Source organism: Buteo buteo, chromosome 26 (assembly GCF_964188355.1).
Source record: "Buteo buteo chromosome 26, bButBut1.hap1.1, whole genome shotgun sequence".
In the NCBI taxonomy this organism is placed as follows: domain Eukaryota; kingdom Metazoa; phylum Chordata; class Aves; order Accipitriformes; family Accipitridae; genus Buteo; species Buteo buteo.
Window position 1 is genome coordinate 675190 of NC_134196.1, and position 16719 is coordinate 691908.

The 16719-nt window shown below is 45.5% G+C and overlaps 1 protein-coding gene across 1 annotated transcript in view; it reads left to right on the top strand.

Moving 5' to 3' along the window:
• The window catches only part of GRIN2B (glutamate ionotropic receptor NMDA type subunit 2B), a 168478-nt gene that overhangs the window by 40098 nt on the left and 111661 nt on the right, over nt 1–16719 (top strand). The window contains exon 2 of the mRNA XM_075057757.1: nt 10881–11479. Within this exon, the coding sequence (XP_074913858.1) occupies nt 10881–11479 (599 nt within the window). The remainder of the gene's footprint in view (nt 1–10880; nt 11480–16719) is intronic.

Here is a 16719-nt window from a genome sequence, read left to right on the forward strand (position 1 = left end):
AGTCAGATGGACCGTTTCCCTCTCCCAAACCCTCTTCATCTAACCCTGAGGAGTGTAAACGTTCATATGCTTAGATCATGGAGATGGATATAATGGTCCTTACAGCACCCATTGCTGTAGCAACCATGAATGTGAATTCTTTCTGGAACTGTGGGGATGTAGGGGTCGGCGTCCGGAAGATCTCGCGTTGTCACGGAAAGTTAGAGGGTTAGTCGCAGCCTTGTGATGTACCTGTAATCCCACCTCCCCTTGTTAGTATAAAAGGAATTAACTGCGCAATAAAAGGGGGAAGTTGGCGCTCACACTGCGTGTGTTATCTGTCTCTTTCCCTGGTCCGGGCTGACCAGTGATCTAAGCGTGGCACCTTGATATGTAGCGAATGCTACATGGGGAGATTGCAAGCTCTAGCTCTGCAAGTCTTCTGTGGTCCAGTCTTTTACCAAGAACAACTTCCAGTTCATTGTAGTTCAGAAATGGCTTTTCCTTGAATAGGAGGTTTGACAATTTCTGCCCCGGTCTCATAGCAGCAAGGGGTATAGAAAATGGCTGTTAATCATCAGGGCAAAGAAAAGGAACAAAAGAGCTATGATCCCAATACAAAATAATAGGAAGAAATAATTCGGCAGGTGTGGACTTGGCAGAACATCCTGCAAATGTTTGGATGGGCATGTGTGCCTGCAGGGGACTTCATACATTTGTAAGTGTTTTTGTCTGTAAAGCTGTAGGAAACTTCCTATTGAGTTTCTGAGACTTAATAGATGGGAGCTCAAGAAGAACATCTGAGGTGGGAGCTTCTTTCCTTTCTAATATCTGTGTAAATAACTCCATGTGCTTTATTGGTCTCAAAGTCTCCACAGTGGGGAAGAGGAGAATCAATAATCGTTTAAAACTTTGTGAATCAATTAGATGAGCAAGACAGGCATGACAGCAGGTTCCCAACAGAGGCACTGCTCACTGGTTGATTAGGAAGGAGAGCTGGGTAGAGAGAAGGTAGGTGCTGCCATGCTTTCATCCATCCTGGAGTACAAGAGGTAACTAGCTATGGTCAAAGCCGGCCCCGATGGGGATCAGGCCTTCAAGCATGACAAATGAGGCTGCATATTGAAATCCTCATTGCTTGTTCCAGCCAAGGACTCTCATAACACAGTGATACAGTCGCTTTCCAAAGCAGGGGCTGAATCCAGAGTCCAGGTCCAATGGTTCAGGAATCCACCTCTGCTTCTTCTTAGGCTTAGAGAGTCCCCAGATAGATCTGAAACAAGAAGCAGTGTCACTACAGCAGTGCAGGCCAGGATTTGAACTGGTTCACTCTCCTGACGTGGCAGCTCTACTGGACCTGAGCTGGAGTTTCCACACAGTACTAACGCATGGATGCCTTAGGGCCAGCTCACGATTTCTGTGCTTCCCGTTGCATGGTGCAGACAGACATACACATTATGTGCTAATAAGGCAGCTGCTTGCGAGCAGCGTGTCCAAACAAAAGCGGACCAGGGTACTGTTTCTTCGTTTTATGCCTGGGCTCTTTTATACTATTGTGGCAGCGTAAGGAAGGTGGCAAAATCCCTCTTAAATTGCACCACCCAGAGCTGCCTTCTCGCCTGGTGCACAGAGAGGGTTCGACATTGCTTCTGTCCCAGCCCATGCTGTAAAACACAGGCTGGAGTGAGCTGGGGCGAGTCAGGTTTGGGAGAGCTCAGGGCAGGGAGGAGGGGTACTCTAAGCAAGCAGCATCTCCTTTCCAAAGTGATAGGATCCGATACGGACGGGCGCAGTGAAGGGTGGTGCTGGTCCTCATGGGCTCAGAAAGCTGTGAGTATGAAATGGCTGAATGCTTACTCCCAGGCGCAGGAGGAGAAAAGGCGGGATCACTTCCTTCTGAATTTTGGGGCCTGCACACAGCTGGGAGCCAGTGATTTGGGCTAACTGAATAAACCTGGCTGTATTTGTGGGACTGAATCCCCAGGTAAGAGCAGTGCGTGAATGCAGGGAAGCAAAGACAGCAGCACATGCGTTCCACACCTTCCTCTCACACCACAAAGCAGAACAGCACCAAGGAACTCGGAGGCAGTCGGGAGCCAGCCCTGGAGAAGGAGGCATGGGCAGGCAGGATGAGGGGAAATCTTGACTTGACTCCTGCCTGCCCCTCGTTCCTTGGCACGAGAGGTCCAGGCGGGTGGTCCATCAGCCCCCGTCCTCTTCCCGAGCATCTCTGCAGTCCCAGCAGGCTGCTGGGGGACGAGTCCCTCTTTGGGGTGAGGGCAGCGGCCCCCAGTCCCGACACTGTCGGGCCGTGCCGTGCCCCGTGCAGCGCTGCGGGGAGCCGTGGGGGGCTGCAGGGAGCACCGTGGGGCCTCCCCGCTGGCTGCCAGCGCTGGCTGTAAGGAGCTTACAGCCACGGCTGCATTACGTGCGCGTGGTTGCCAGGGAAACTTCGCTGCTGAACTGGGACCAAAGCGGTGGGGGCCGGACTGATTTTTCTCTTTTTTTCCCCTTTCTTTTTTTTTCCCCGCTCAGAGCATCAGTTATGACCCTCTTAGAGAAGAGGCAGCCAGGTATGGGGCAGTGGGAAATCTGGAGTCTCTGTAATCTAGTCAGATCTCAGCTCTTGGTTTTGTCCCCTTGCTAGAGAGCTTTCCCATTTTAAGTGGTTTTTTTTGAGGGGTGGGGTTTTTTTAAGAGCATTGCCTGTTTACTGCTGGGCAGAATGGATGAGGCCAAAGCCTTTTACTATTCCTTACCTTAAGGAGAGTGGAGGGCACATCTACACAGGCTTTGCCTTCAGCTCCTCTCTCGCTTGTACTCTGGGGCAAGCCAGCTCTGATCCGAAGGGTATCAATGAGTTGAAAATGATCTAAGCTGGTTAATAAGGCCAGCCTCTAACAAAAGGTTAAATCCCAGCACAATATTACCTTAAATTGACTACTTTGCTTCAGCTGTGGCATGGCCAGCTCAGAGCATGGGCACGGCCAACTTCTTTCTGTCCATAAAGGCTGAGTAGACCTTGGCATCATCAGGACTGCAGGTGCCACGTGTTAGGACGCAGAGCAACTAACAGCCTTGCCCGCAGAAGGTTAATGCTTAAATAAGCAATGCAGAATTTGAGAGAAAGGGGGTATTCCTACTTCATGAGACAGAAGGGGAATGGAGGCCCTCACAGACACGCTCTGACCTGTCCACAGCTGGGCCACAGTGAGAGGAGATCTTCAGCTCCTGAGAGGCTCAGAGGGCATCGGATGCAATGCTGAACTTCCACGGCTTATCTAAATAGACTCTGTGAACCTTTGGAGGTTCAGCTCGTAATGAGGTTTGCTCATAATAAGAGACCAAAGGCATACTTGATGAAATGGAAGAGCAGTTAATTTAGAAATGATAAAAAGAAATAGTATTTCACCCTGGATAGTTGATTTGAGAAATTTATTCAATGACATCTTGCCAAATACTGTGACTGGACTTTTTTAAGAGTGCTGGATATGTTTATGGCTGCTATTGATTAATATGGCTATACCAATGACATCCCATTCAGCTTACAGTCAAAATTCAGTCCTTAGTCTGGAGGGTAAGACAGCCAGAAAAGCAGCCCCAGGCAAACACCATGATGTAATTGGATGGATGAGTAATGGAGCAGTCTGACTTTCCTCTCACTGTTTTGGGCTGGCAATGTCAGGATATTAAGCCATCCTAGTGGGCTTGTCTGAGCTGGGACAGGGAGCTAGGTCTGGGCTGTCCAGATTGCCAGCATGGTAAAACATGGCACCTGGTGGGCAGAATCTGCCCAGAGTGACCAGTGGTTTAATCCATCCATGTAAGCTCATCAAACAAAGAAACACACACACACACGGAGGTGAAAATGGAAACGTAACAAGCCTGGTGTGAAAGCTGTTTATCCTGGCAGCTTGCAAACTGCCATTTCCCCTCTGTGGAAAAGTGCTGGCATCCATATGTGGTGCTCTGAGAAGCTGGTATGGCATACCATCATGTACTAGCCTGCTTTGATCAGAGATTGTGTGTAAAATTCACAAATGGTGCACCCTCTCCTTAGCAAAACAACTTTTGGGGTTTTTCATATGTCAGACAATGGCCCTGATGTGTTTGACTCTTTCCTCTTTTTTATTAACTGCATGTGGTATGGAGTGAAAGAATCCCAAGATCAAGATTACAGAATCTAGGGTATCTTGTGTTTCCTCTGTTGAAAAATGGTTAGAACAAATGATTTCTGTAGGCCCTTAAGTGGAAAGTGGAAATCACTTAGCTGTTTTCAGCCCTTGAGTCATCTTTAATCAGAGACCTTTTTATTGCAGCTCTCAGGAACTCCTTGGTGCTGGAGTACTGACACAGTTGCCCCTGGGCTAGGGCTCTGCGGAAGATCTGTTTCCACTGCTACACAGAGATTAATATCCAAGCCATGACCGGGATCTGTGTATATGATGATACTTAAGTATATAGTTAACGTCATTATACATGTGAATCTTGGTATGTTTGTTACCGTTTACCAGGGTAACACAATTGAGCTACACTAGCAACTCTAGATTCCTTATCGCAATCATTCTCAGTAGTCACCAGGGATCGTGGCTTCCAGAGAAGACCTAGAGAGTCAGCAACCATCCTCCTAATTGCCACAGTCCTTCTTTCTTGGCCACTTGTATGCCCTGCCTAGCAGGGACCAGAAGGACAGCAACACGCTCTCCTGTAAGAGAGGGCTCTTACAGCCCTCCGCTAATATATCACAGTATATCCCGCCTGCCTTTCCATCAGTGGGGACACTGGACTGGCTCTCTCCCTTTAACTCATCCACCAATTTCTGTAATCACTTCTCTGTAACCATCATCTCTGAGCTATGTATCCTTCTGTCAAATAAGGCCAGCGTGTTCAGTAGTTATTATGAGAACAAGGGAGGGAACTGATAAATGATATGGTTACATAAACCACATTTCTGCATCTAATGAATTTGAACTTCCCACTGATGGCACGTTCCCAGGGCAGCTCTGAGGATTTGCACCAAGAATGATCCACTCATCAGTGAATCGGAGCACTGGGAAAGGATTGCAGGAGGTCATCTGTTCCATCTGCTGTGCAAGCCAAAATCAGTAATAATGCAGGGAACCTGTTCCAGTAAGACAGGGAAGTTTTGAAATCTTACTAAATAGTATCAGCTACGCAGAGAGTCATTAAGAAGGTGTACGGTCCAATGTGCTCCATCCTTATTTTGAGTAGGTTTTGCTGTGAATATGTGTATTTGTGGAAATGTGAGCATGTATGTGTGTGAGAGATGCAGAGATGCTGTTCTAGATGCCAATCCCACCATGGGGACATTGTGCTAGGGCTGTAGTGTCACCATGTTCTTATAGATCCTCCTGCAACCACTCAAAGAAAGGACTTGCACAGGATGACGCAGCATGTAATATTAAAAACAGAGTTTTATTGTATTGAGTCGTTGAAAACTAAATAAAAAAATTAAATGTGGGGAGAAAAACCAAACAGGCAGAAGATCCTGACTGCAGGCTAGCCTGAGGCAGTGATGCATTTGTGGTAAGAATAAACAGGAGTAAATGAACACTTAAGCAACAAAGATCCTGATTTCCTGTCAGATCTGTTATAACAAATGGGACTCAGAAATATGGAAAATTTAATTATAAGACTTTGAACTGTTGTGGCATTTTCCATCACGAACAATAAAACTCCCAGTGAATCAGGTATCCCACCAGGACTGTGACAAATAGGTACACAGTGGTGTCTCAATTCTGAAGAAAAGAAATACATAGGTAGGGAAATTAAGGTCTATGTTTTCTCAGAAGTTATTTGGTGCTTGCTCACCCCTTTTTGGCTCCACAAAATGTGTGGTAGGCAGGGCCGCAGCCTAAACAAGAGGCAGCCCTATGTGATTTGTCTGTAGGTCATAGAGGAATTTTGCAAGTCAAGACTGTACTAAAGACACACTAACAGCTTTTCTGCTAAATCAGGAAATGAGAAGAGGGCTTTGGAAAGTGATAGCAGCCTGAGTTGTTAGGATCTTATACGATCCCCTTTGCAAACCAGAAAGGAAGGGAAGGGCAGACCCCAGTTGTTAAATTATGGCTGCACAGGAAGCTTAAGGCAGCAGCAAATGGGGTTGGATATACTGATGTTCCCAACAGCCTAATGAAAAGGGGCTACTCCAAGAGCAGCACAAATTGTACTTCTCCTGCACCTATGCAGAGATAGCAGCCTAGGCCATTTTGGAAAAAACATGGTTTATTTCTCCAAATCCGAGAAGCAAACACATGCTCTTGACTTGCTCCTCACTCAGATTCCTTGTGCATAACTTGACACACCTGGCCCTTGTGGGGTCTTGCACTTGGCCTGGAGCTAAAGGAACTTGCCACCAGTAGCAAAAGTCTCTTTGGGGCCCAGCAACGGGAGGATGGCGCGCAGAACCAGGTTGCATTCAGGCAGGTTGCATGGAAGAAACGCAGCATGCTGATCTCACTCCCCAAGGCAGCTGTGGCTCAGTGGAAGGCTCTCTGGTTCTTCAGGATGACTGGCCCACTGCAACCGTTTTTGGGGACCCTGCAGTCTTCTCCTTTAGGGGTGTTCTTGAGTCTGCCCCATGCTGAGAAGCGGTTTCGCTCTGCATAGTAAGGTGGTGCTTGTAAGGCAATAATTGCTCTTGCTTGCCTGGGGAATCCAGAGAGGCTGCTAGGAAGGAACTTGTGAGAAAAGCACCCTGGGGACCTCTCCTGCCACATCTGAGGTAAATGGTTCGTTAAAAGGCAGCGATTGGTCTCAACTGGTGCAGCTGCAGGGGGGCTCCTCAGGGGGTCACCCGCAGCCTTGCCAAGGGCCTGTGTCCTGGGTGCGTGTGGGGTCAGAGCTGGCCTGTGGGCAATATCTGCGTGGGCCTGCTCTTGAGGGACAGAAGGCACGGGGCACCTTACGACTGGCGGCGATAGCACGTGGTTGCTCTCTAAACCTTGTGCCACCTCCACAAACCCTCTTCCATCCACCTAGGAACTCACCAGTCTCCAGGAGGAGGCTTCACGGTGAGTGCTTTTGCACCTTCACCGTGTGCAATCCAGCCTCCTTATCTGAGGGGTTAAACGTGCGGGAGGGGGAGGCAATACTTGTCCCGGCAGCGGTAAACTCGGAGCAGATTTTCTGTGGGAAGCCATCTGTCAGCTGGGGAGTGCTGCTGTGTCAATTGAGAGGCTCCAGCTCAGCTCTGCTAACGACGGATCCCTGACCTTGCAGGGTGGCAGTGGGGGAGTACTGGGATCTCTGGAGGCACTGGGGTCCTGTAATGGAGCCTCCACTCTTGTAGACTGGGTGAGTGACACCCTGCAGCATCTTGCCATCTCTTGCAGCAGTTAGCTATGGGGAGCCGGGGCTTGTAGGTGAAAGGGCTGCAGGAGAAAGACGTGCTTTTTGCTGTAGCCAGCGGATTGTATTTCACGTGGATGACGTGCAATGTAAGGGATGACTTCTGCTTTGAACTCAGCCTATCCCTATCCCAAACTTAAATCTGTCTCCCAGTGGCAATGCTCAACCATGTTTTGGCTGTTCCAAGGTGAAAAAGGGAGGTGGAGAGTGTGAAATTTCTGCAGGAGAAAAGTAGGAGCTTGTAATGTTCTGTAAAAACCTTTAATGCCTGGAGGGGTAAAATATTCCTTTTTGATTTTACACTGTAATAAAGCAGTAATGATTCTATGGGGTATATATGTGTAAAAATGGTAACACCCCCCCCCCCCCTAAAATCACCTCTAATTTAAAAGCTTTCACTGTAACAGCACAGTGAGGTCAAATTCCTGCTCTGATAGCCCTGTGGTTCTCTATCAGTTCAGCTCCTTCTCTTTCTCCCTGACTTACCATCAGGTGTGTTCAAAAATAAGGCGAGGAAGGAAATTGTGGCTCTCGGGTATTTTTCTTAGCTTGCTTTTTGTCCCCCAAAAAGGCACTCACTGCCATTCCCGTCCAGCTCTATCAGCAATTCTCCTGATTTATTATGAAAGGGACGCTTTCTTCTACACTGTTGTCTGTCCTTCCTCCCTTGCCCCTCTCTTTTCTGAGTGCCAAGTTGGTTAGGGAATGAAGAACATTTGGCTAGCCCAACTATTGAGGTGATCAAGTGCCAAGAGACATCTTGGCAAGCCAAAAGCTGGACCAGCTTGCGCCTCCTCAGTGTTCTCATTTTGAATAGAAGTTGCCTCTTCTTGCTGCTTCTATAATAAAAATGCAAGCAGTTGCTCAAGAGCAATTATTACGTGCACAGCCAAGTGTTCTGTGCTGTTAGATTTAAGGAAGGGTGCTTACATTTCTCAGTGGAGAGGAATTGTTTAGCTGGGTTGCGATAAAGCTATCTATTTAGTGTATTAATTTTTGATGTTCTGATACACTCCGGTTAGTGAGGACCCCCAAACTTTCTCCCTGAGTCTTCGGGGCCGAATTCCCTTCAATGGTTGGGCTGTGCGCTTGTGTGGAACGAACTGTCAGTGGGCACTTTAGCTGGAGCATCTGACCCTGTTTAAAGTCACCAGGAAGGCAGTACCTCCTGCACCTCACTATCACACCTACTAACTCCTGCATGTGTGTGTGTGTATTCAGCCTTGAAATACTAGTGGATTTACCATCTCCCATCCCCTATTTGTCACTGAGGAAAGTACCCAGTATTTTTTCAGACAAGACTTCGCAAGATGCTGTCTGTCAAATGCTCCCATAATTCAATAGCCAGGTCCTTCAGATCTTAGACTCTCTGCTAGAAACTGTGGAAGTTTGCAGTCAATTCAGAGGTTCTTATACATAAGTATAGAAAAGCTTTTGTTGAATTTAATATAAAAATAAATGCTAGTTATCGGTGTAGCTGTCTTGCCTTTTCATGTTATGGTAGGGCTGAGTCTTCACACTCTAGCATTCAGTTTGGTACAAGTGGCTTTCAAAGGCACAGTGCAATGAAAGGTATTGAAGATGCTTGTTCAGGCTTTCTTCAAACTCTGGCAGATGCCATGACAATAGTGTAATCTTTCCTCTGGCTTTCCTGATTTTCTCCATAAGCTTCAAAGATAAAAAGTATCTTTTTATTGGAAGAGTAAGTTGTTTTTTTGAGCATAATTCTGGGAGAAGGGGGTGAATTCCACTGATAGAAGGTATGAGCTGTTTGCCACAGATTGAGAGGCTCCTGTTTTTTTGTCTTGTCTCTGATTTGTTTTCTTTTCCTTTTTGTGTACATTTATTTTTCCAGTGAGCAAAGAGCAGCCCTAAGAGCACTTTCACAAGTGGGTGGTGAGCTGTGTGGAGGAAGTGAACAGACTTTAATCACCAAACCTTATAGGGGACACACGGGGATCTGGGAGCAAGGACTCTTTCCTATGGGATGTGACCCATAGGGAGTTCAGGAAAGAGAAACAAACAGCTTAAGGCTGGGTGCAGGACCAGAGCTTTTTTTCTGGAGCTGCTGAGCTGTGGCATGTTTTGCCAATAGAGAAAATGGCTATAGGTAATCAAAACCATGACTAAAGAAGGGATGGATGGATGGATGGATGGATGGATGATTAACTGGCATCCCTGCTGAAAAACAGCTTTACCTGCTAGGCTGTGGGAGAGTGAATTTGGTAGACAGCTGATCTAAATGTGAAATCTTGAGGTAATGTCTTGAAGCATTTGTACAATGAGTTTCCCCGGGTCTAAAAACTCCTGACTACCTCCTTTTGGATCTCTGGTTCAGCTTTTCTAGCTTATTGAGAGAAGGCGGGGCTGCTATCTTATTCCTAAAAGTGACAATTGGATTTTGAGAACTTTCTTATTGTAATGGGAGTCTCTGCAGAGAGTTATAATTTAATTCTGCCTTTTTTGTTTGTTTGTTTGTTTATTTATTTGTGATCTAATCCTACTCTACAGAAGTCAGTGGGAGTTTGCAGTTGATTTTAAAAGATAGCAGATCAATCCATAAGAGAGCATATTGGGAAATGCTTTTGCCATTCCTTTCCATCATGAATTGGGCAAAACCAGGGATTTGGATTTTACTGGATCTGTCACAAATTGAAAGCCTGATATCTCGTGAAATCCCAGGACGAAAAAGGATTGCATTATGCCATTGGAGATCTGAGATCTGTACAGAACTCCCTTGGAGTTTTGGAGGTTATAAAATGGTACAAGTTCTGATTCTTGCAAAGATGAACTTGGTATGGTAGAAGGATATGAAAGCAATACCAAAAGAAATATTGGGCTGACATTTCTCTAAAACATGGTATAAACAAAACCCATGATAGTTTAGAATTTTATTTTTCCATTTTAGTATGTTTTATGATGTTCTGAGACTGAGCCTTCACAGTCGTAGCACTGTGCTACTGCTTGCTTAGAGAGGAGCTTGCAGTTGAGGCTCTTGGAGCTATTTGTGTCCAGTGGTTTTGCCTACTCCAGGTGTATTTCAGTCTGGATACTCAAACTAGATTGATAAACTAAATCAAAATGAAAGCTGCTGTGTATCCTGTTTTATACTACCTATAAGGTTATGATAATCCTTGGATTATCATAGCTCTTGATTTCTGCAGCCATGGAATATTTTGTACATATTCTCTTTTTCTGGCCTCACTTGTGTACCACTTGTTCCCTGTCTGTTAGAATCATGCCTAACATTTGAAACCTTTAAGTAATTTTGGCAACCTGCCTTTAAAAATAAAGTAAGGACAGCTGGTCATAAAAAGGCTTCTACTTCCTTCCCACTTGCTTCACTTAAATTTTAAATTTTTAAAAGTTAAAAATCCTTAAGCTCTGGCCAAGACATGAAGTGTAAGATTCTGACTGCGTGCCTCCCCCTTCACGCTCAATGGGTTGACTAGGAATGCTGTTTATTTCCTTTGACCTATTCTTGTTTTCTTTTTCTCTCTCTTCCTCTCTTTGACTTCCTATTCTAGGATGAGTCATCCATGTTCTTCCAGTTTGGCCCATCAATAGAACAGCAAGCCTCCGTCATGCTCAACATCATGGAAGAATATGACTGGTACATCTTCTCCATTGTCACTACTTACTTTCCTGGTTACCAGGACTTTGTGAACAAGATCCGCAGTACCATTGAGCACAGCTTTGTGGGCTGGGAACTGGAGGAGGTCCTCCTGTTGGACATGTCCCTGGACGATGGGGACTCAAAGATCCAGAACCAGCTCAAGAAGCTCCAAAGCCCTGTTATCCTCCTCTACTGCACAAAGGAAGAGGCCACCTACATTTTCGAGGTGGCCAACTCTGTGGGTCTGACAGGCTATGGTTACACGTGGATCGTGCCCAGCCTGGTGGCAGGGGATACAGACACAGTGCCATCCGAGTTCCCCACCGGGCTCATCTCTGTCTCATATGATGAATGGGACTACGGTCTTCCTGCCAGAGTGAGGGATGGAATAGCCATAATCACCACGGCTGCTTCTGATATGCTGTCTGAACACAGCTTCATCCCTGAGCCCAAGAGCAGCTGTTACAACACCCAGGAGAAAAGGATTTACCAGTCCAACATGCTCAACAGGTAAGGGAGGGGGCTGGGCTAGCCTTAAAAAAGGGGTCACAGAGGACCTCTGAGACCAGAATAATTCTGCTAGGGCACATGACACTTGGGGGCAGCAGGGGCAGCGGGTGATGTTGGCCAGAACCTGGGCAAGGGGAGGTGTGCTGGTGGTGGGACCCGTGTTGCTGTGCGTCATGAGTGCCAGTACTGTCACCCCCTTAGAAAGCCTCTATACAACACGGGGCAAGCCAGCATGAGGAAAAGGAACAAGGAAGGCATAGTGCAAAAATTTGGGTGTGCCCTTCGATGCACAAAATTTTGCTTTTATAGCATTGCTGAACTTCTTGGAGTGTCTTTGCATGAATGGGTCTGTAACCTTCAGGTGGGTTCTGCCTGAGAGCAGTGGGGATTTTTGTATTGAAATCTAGAAGGCTCCAGGTTTTGTTCCACGCACCAGCAGTATATGAACGGGTGTCCTTTATAGGTGATGGTTGTTTAACCCTCCTGGAATAGTTTCATGGCACCTGTTGTCTGAGGACCATGTGTCCTGCTGTCTATTAGCCCTGAATTTCAGGAGAGAAGGAAGTGCAGAGACATCTGGAGAACTAGAGCTGCAAAAAGAGTTAAGAGTCAACAACTCTGCTCAGCTCCTGCTTTATACTGGAAGCCTTTAAAGCCCTTGGTTGTCTTAAGGATCCAGTTTACGTCAGAAATGATGACTTGTGCTATCACCGTGCTCATTGGCACCTTGTTGGCCATTGTCTGCTGAATGTTTTGGATCCCATTCTCTCTTGTGCACATTATGCAGAGAGCCTAGGCACCTCCATCAGAACAGCAAGTTTTCTAGATGGAAAAGTGCATTTAAAAATAGAGAAAACCTATCTGAATAAACGTCTTTTGATCCAGATTCAGATTTCCTGAAGAAACGGTGCTGAGACGCCTGTTTAGGGTCATAGAGGAACCCTGTGGTGGAACAACCTCTAGAACAGCACTCTGATTACTAGATCTTCCTTTCTGTTCCAGCTGGAGTTTTAGTGTGTCGCTAAGCAACCCAGATAATTAGACATGGGAAGAGCTGGGGGAGGTGGTATCTGCAATTAGCCAGATGCCCCCTGACCTGTTCAACTGTCATTCTCCAGTCTTTTACATATAAAATCCTTGGGCAGGTTGGTCCCTTTGTGGTAGGACAAGGGGAATCCAGGCAGTAGCCATCAGGAGAAGTGGCCACACAGAGCTCAGCCTCTTTGTTCATTTATCATGATGAATCATGGAACAGTGTAAATGTGATGGATTGGTTTGCGTGCTGTGACCCCTCACTGTCAACTGTACTAGGCGGGTAGAGAGAGAGTGGTGGACAAGAAAGGAGATTTTGCTTTGCCTGAAAGTTGGGGATTGAAAGAAAAGTCTATCCTTTGACCTGTTATATTATCTATAATGCTATCTGCTATTTGTTCTTTGTCTCTGTGATTCATTGGCATATTAGCAGGTCTTAGCGCCTTTACTTCCTCTTCCCCATACTGGCTTTTTGCTGTCTGCAAGCCTTGGAATCACCAAAGGTGCCCAAAGCTTTTATCAGTTTCCTTTCCAGCTAGGCTTAGGGGTAAGGGGTGTTTTGAGTCATCCTTGGAATGATTAAGCAGGGAAAATATATTTAATATATACAAAGTTATCAGAAGTAGCATCAAAGCAGGCTGTTGTTCTACCTTTCCAAATGAATGGTGATTTTTGGGGGGTGCTGTGTTGTGTCTTTTCAGCAGCTACCTAGAAAACAAAACGTTGTCCCCTGCTATGTGATGCAGTGTTCTGCAGAGACCTTCAGCTAAATAGTTCTGTTGACACTGTATTAGCCTGTGCATAACATCATACCCATATAGCTACACTGCTTCGAGGACCCAGTGTAATCTCTCTGCATAGCACTTCTTTGCATTGTACGGAAGAGACTTTTGAGTCTCTAGATATGACAGTATTGTTGTGCAGTGTAGATATGCCCTGAAGCCTGGCCACCCCGCATGAAAGCAGTTCTTGTCACTTTTGAAGATATTAGCTTTCGTCTTACCTTCATGGCCCAAATCATGCTGTTCCTTCTCCCTTGTCTGCTTTGGGTACAGCATTCACAGGAATGACTGCAGATACATGTAGATATGCCCATCTTAGTTTGGGTACTGACATCAGTCTCACTGAGAAGCAGAGTCAATTAGTCCATGCCAAACTCTGTTCTGCTGCTGCCTAGATTGCTGCAGGCACCTGAGCTAGCTCAGAAATAATTACACTGTGTTGCAGTTGCTTCTGTGACCACAGTGCAAATATTCGCTTTGCCTTGCACAATGCTGGCCTGTGCTCTGCCAGTCTGGGGTTCTGACCCCCCCAAATGTTCCCACCCTGCCTGTACTTCCAAGTGAGGTGGTTAAAAAGTGTGACTTCAGTGAGTTGGGTGCATGGTTTTCTGTTTAAGTGAAATTACTTTTGGGCACCTTTTCAGCTAGTGCTCTCTGAAATACACAATTGCTTTTACAAATCCAAAGGTTCAATAGAAATGTGATAGCTTCAAGCTCAGCCTCACAGCCTGGAGTCTGGGCAGGAGGAAAGGTAGAGGAGAGGGAGAAGTGGAGAGAAGCAGACATGAAGATAGGAGTTCACCTCACTGAACCAAAACCCACAGAGATTAATGGCTGTAATCTGTGTTCATACCTTCAAGTCCCATTGAACTGGCTGGAATTTACTATGTGCTAAGCTTTAAACCCCTCCTGATATACTTTGTCTATCTGAGGTCTTTAAATCTCTCCTGAAATGCTTTGTCTATCTGGGGTATTACAGATTCTGCAGACCTGGCTGCTGCATACCTTCCCTAACCCCTTCCACATACTAAGATCCCCCAGCACTTGTGCATTGTACACAGCAGGCAGCAGCAGTACCTGCATGTCTGGGACATGGTCTGGCTCTCTTTGGACTGAACTGAAGGTTCTGGAAAACTAATTTTAGTCCTGCCCTGGACCCGGCAATACTATATTCAGCCATCTGCAACTTACAGTTCCCCCTCCGCATGCCTACACAGAATAGAGAAATGTATGTACGTGGGCTTGATGTCTGGGGAGACTGCAAAGTGTATGTGACCTCAGATAATACATCACCATGTAGCTGGTGTTTCAGAAACTCTTGAAGTTAATCCAAAGTGGTCCAATTTGCTTCAAATCCATAGCTGGGAGGCAGTGTGATAAAGGAATTTTCCCATTTTATTCTTCAGAGAGTGACACATCCAAGTAAAAAAATGTGTAATTTAGTTCAGCTGGGGCACATTATACACTAAGACTGTGAATTAGTCATTTCCCAAGATCTGCCTTTGAACTGTGACCATTTCTTACTTTTTTTTTTCTTTCTGAAAGTGCAGTAGCTCTGAATGCAGTTAAAATCAAATGGTCTTGCTCAATGTGGTCTCAGTTGGTGGTTGATCTGGGTGTATAATAGACAAAGGAGGAAATGAACTGAATGTTGCTCAGATTTAGAAAGAAAACTCGGTTTCTCCATGTCTTTCCCCCTTCTTAGGTTGACACTCTTGTTCGTTTTTGCAAGTGCTTTTGCAAACAAAGTTTTGTTTGACGTATGGCTGCAAGCACAAAAAGAAACAAGACGGACTGTTATCTAAATGCCATTTCTTGCCAATGTAGGTGTTTGGTCTGCATCTTCTTGTATTAATAATGGTCTCATAGCAACTGTTTCTTGTCTGTCTTGAAACTGATTCTCCTTTGTGTTAGGCTGGAACTGCAGAATTATGATCACGACCATTGAACATTGCAGATTTTGTCCTAGAAATGGGCCCACTGGTGACATAACTCCACTAACTAGTAGGAAGATGATACTTTAAGAAAGTTTTGTTCTACAAGAATTGTTAGTTTTCTCTTTGAATGATTCCTGAGGAAGTTTTCCTCTAGTGAGGGATTTATCTCAATTTATGATGATAGTGTGCTTAGGTGATCATTTGGAGTCCAAATATCCAAACGCTGTTTTCCATTTCAATGACACTTTCATTCTTTTGTTTGTAATAATTATGTGTTCATTTATTCCTTCGTTGTCCCAGGAAGAAATGTGGTTGGAATATTCCATTCTACCAAGTTTTTATAGTTAATCTCAATGGCCAGTCTTCAACCGGGCGTCCGGCAAACCACTGTGCTCTCTGCTCCCTTCTACTGGATGAGAAGATTACAGAGGTTGGGATGGAGTTTCTAACAGCGTTTTCCTCTGGAGAGATGCTTAGATGTGGAGTTCTTCCCTCTTGGCCCTTCCAAGGAGAGTTGCTAACCTTCTAGGCATTCTGCAAAGCTCATCTATTCTCCCTTCACCATGGCTGCTAAGGAGTGAGTGGGCAGAGGTGGATGTGTTTATAGGCAGCCTTCTGCTTATTTCATAATTTTAATTGATGGGACAGATTTCCTTGAGCTTGGGATTGGTGCTTCTCATTACATTTTAGAAATGCGAAGAAATAACTAAATGACAGGAGCATTCTTGGGAGTGGAATTCAGGGATGAGTCATGAGAAAAGAATATGATTTCTGGCACGTATTTGAGGAATAGAAGCTCCGCCGTTTTGTATGGATATTCAGAGTCATTGGGCTACATAAGCTATGCTTTTATTATAGCCTTCAATGAGACCTGGGTTCTTCCTAGCAGTTGTCATGGCTGCTTGTGAATGCTGGGCCGTAACTACTAGTTTGTTGTTGTAGGGTTACTAATGAGTTCTCCACTGATTGGCTTTAATAGTCTCTCATTTAACACCAGGCTGCACACACCAGATTTCATGTTAATAAAAAGTGCAGTGAAGCATTTGCTTTGGAATTAAAATACAAATGTGGAATTATACTGCCTTTGCAAAGAAATACATTAAGAGGGGAACAAAGGTAGGTTCAATTCTGCACTTCAGATTCCTCAAAAATGAAAACAGCTGGCAAGCTAGTTTGCTGTATTGTTTGGACATGATATTTCCACTTTGGGGGAAATACTTTCATCTGGAGCTTTCCATGCCAACCAGTTAAGAAAGGCAAAACAGCCCTTGATGAATGGTTGGAAACTATTTTCTCTGGAACACCCAGGGCGAGCTCTGTTCTCACGTGGCCACATTTCCCTAGTGGAAACTAGGAATTGCTGGGGCTTAGACAGCTGAACAGTGAGTCAGTGAGCAGAGAAAGTACTTGCAACAGGCTTGTACAAATACATTGCTTCCCTGGAGGCTCAAGACCACAGGGGCTATACGTATCCCTGGAAAGGTGTTGT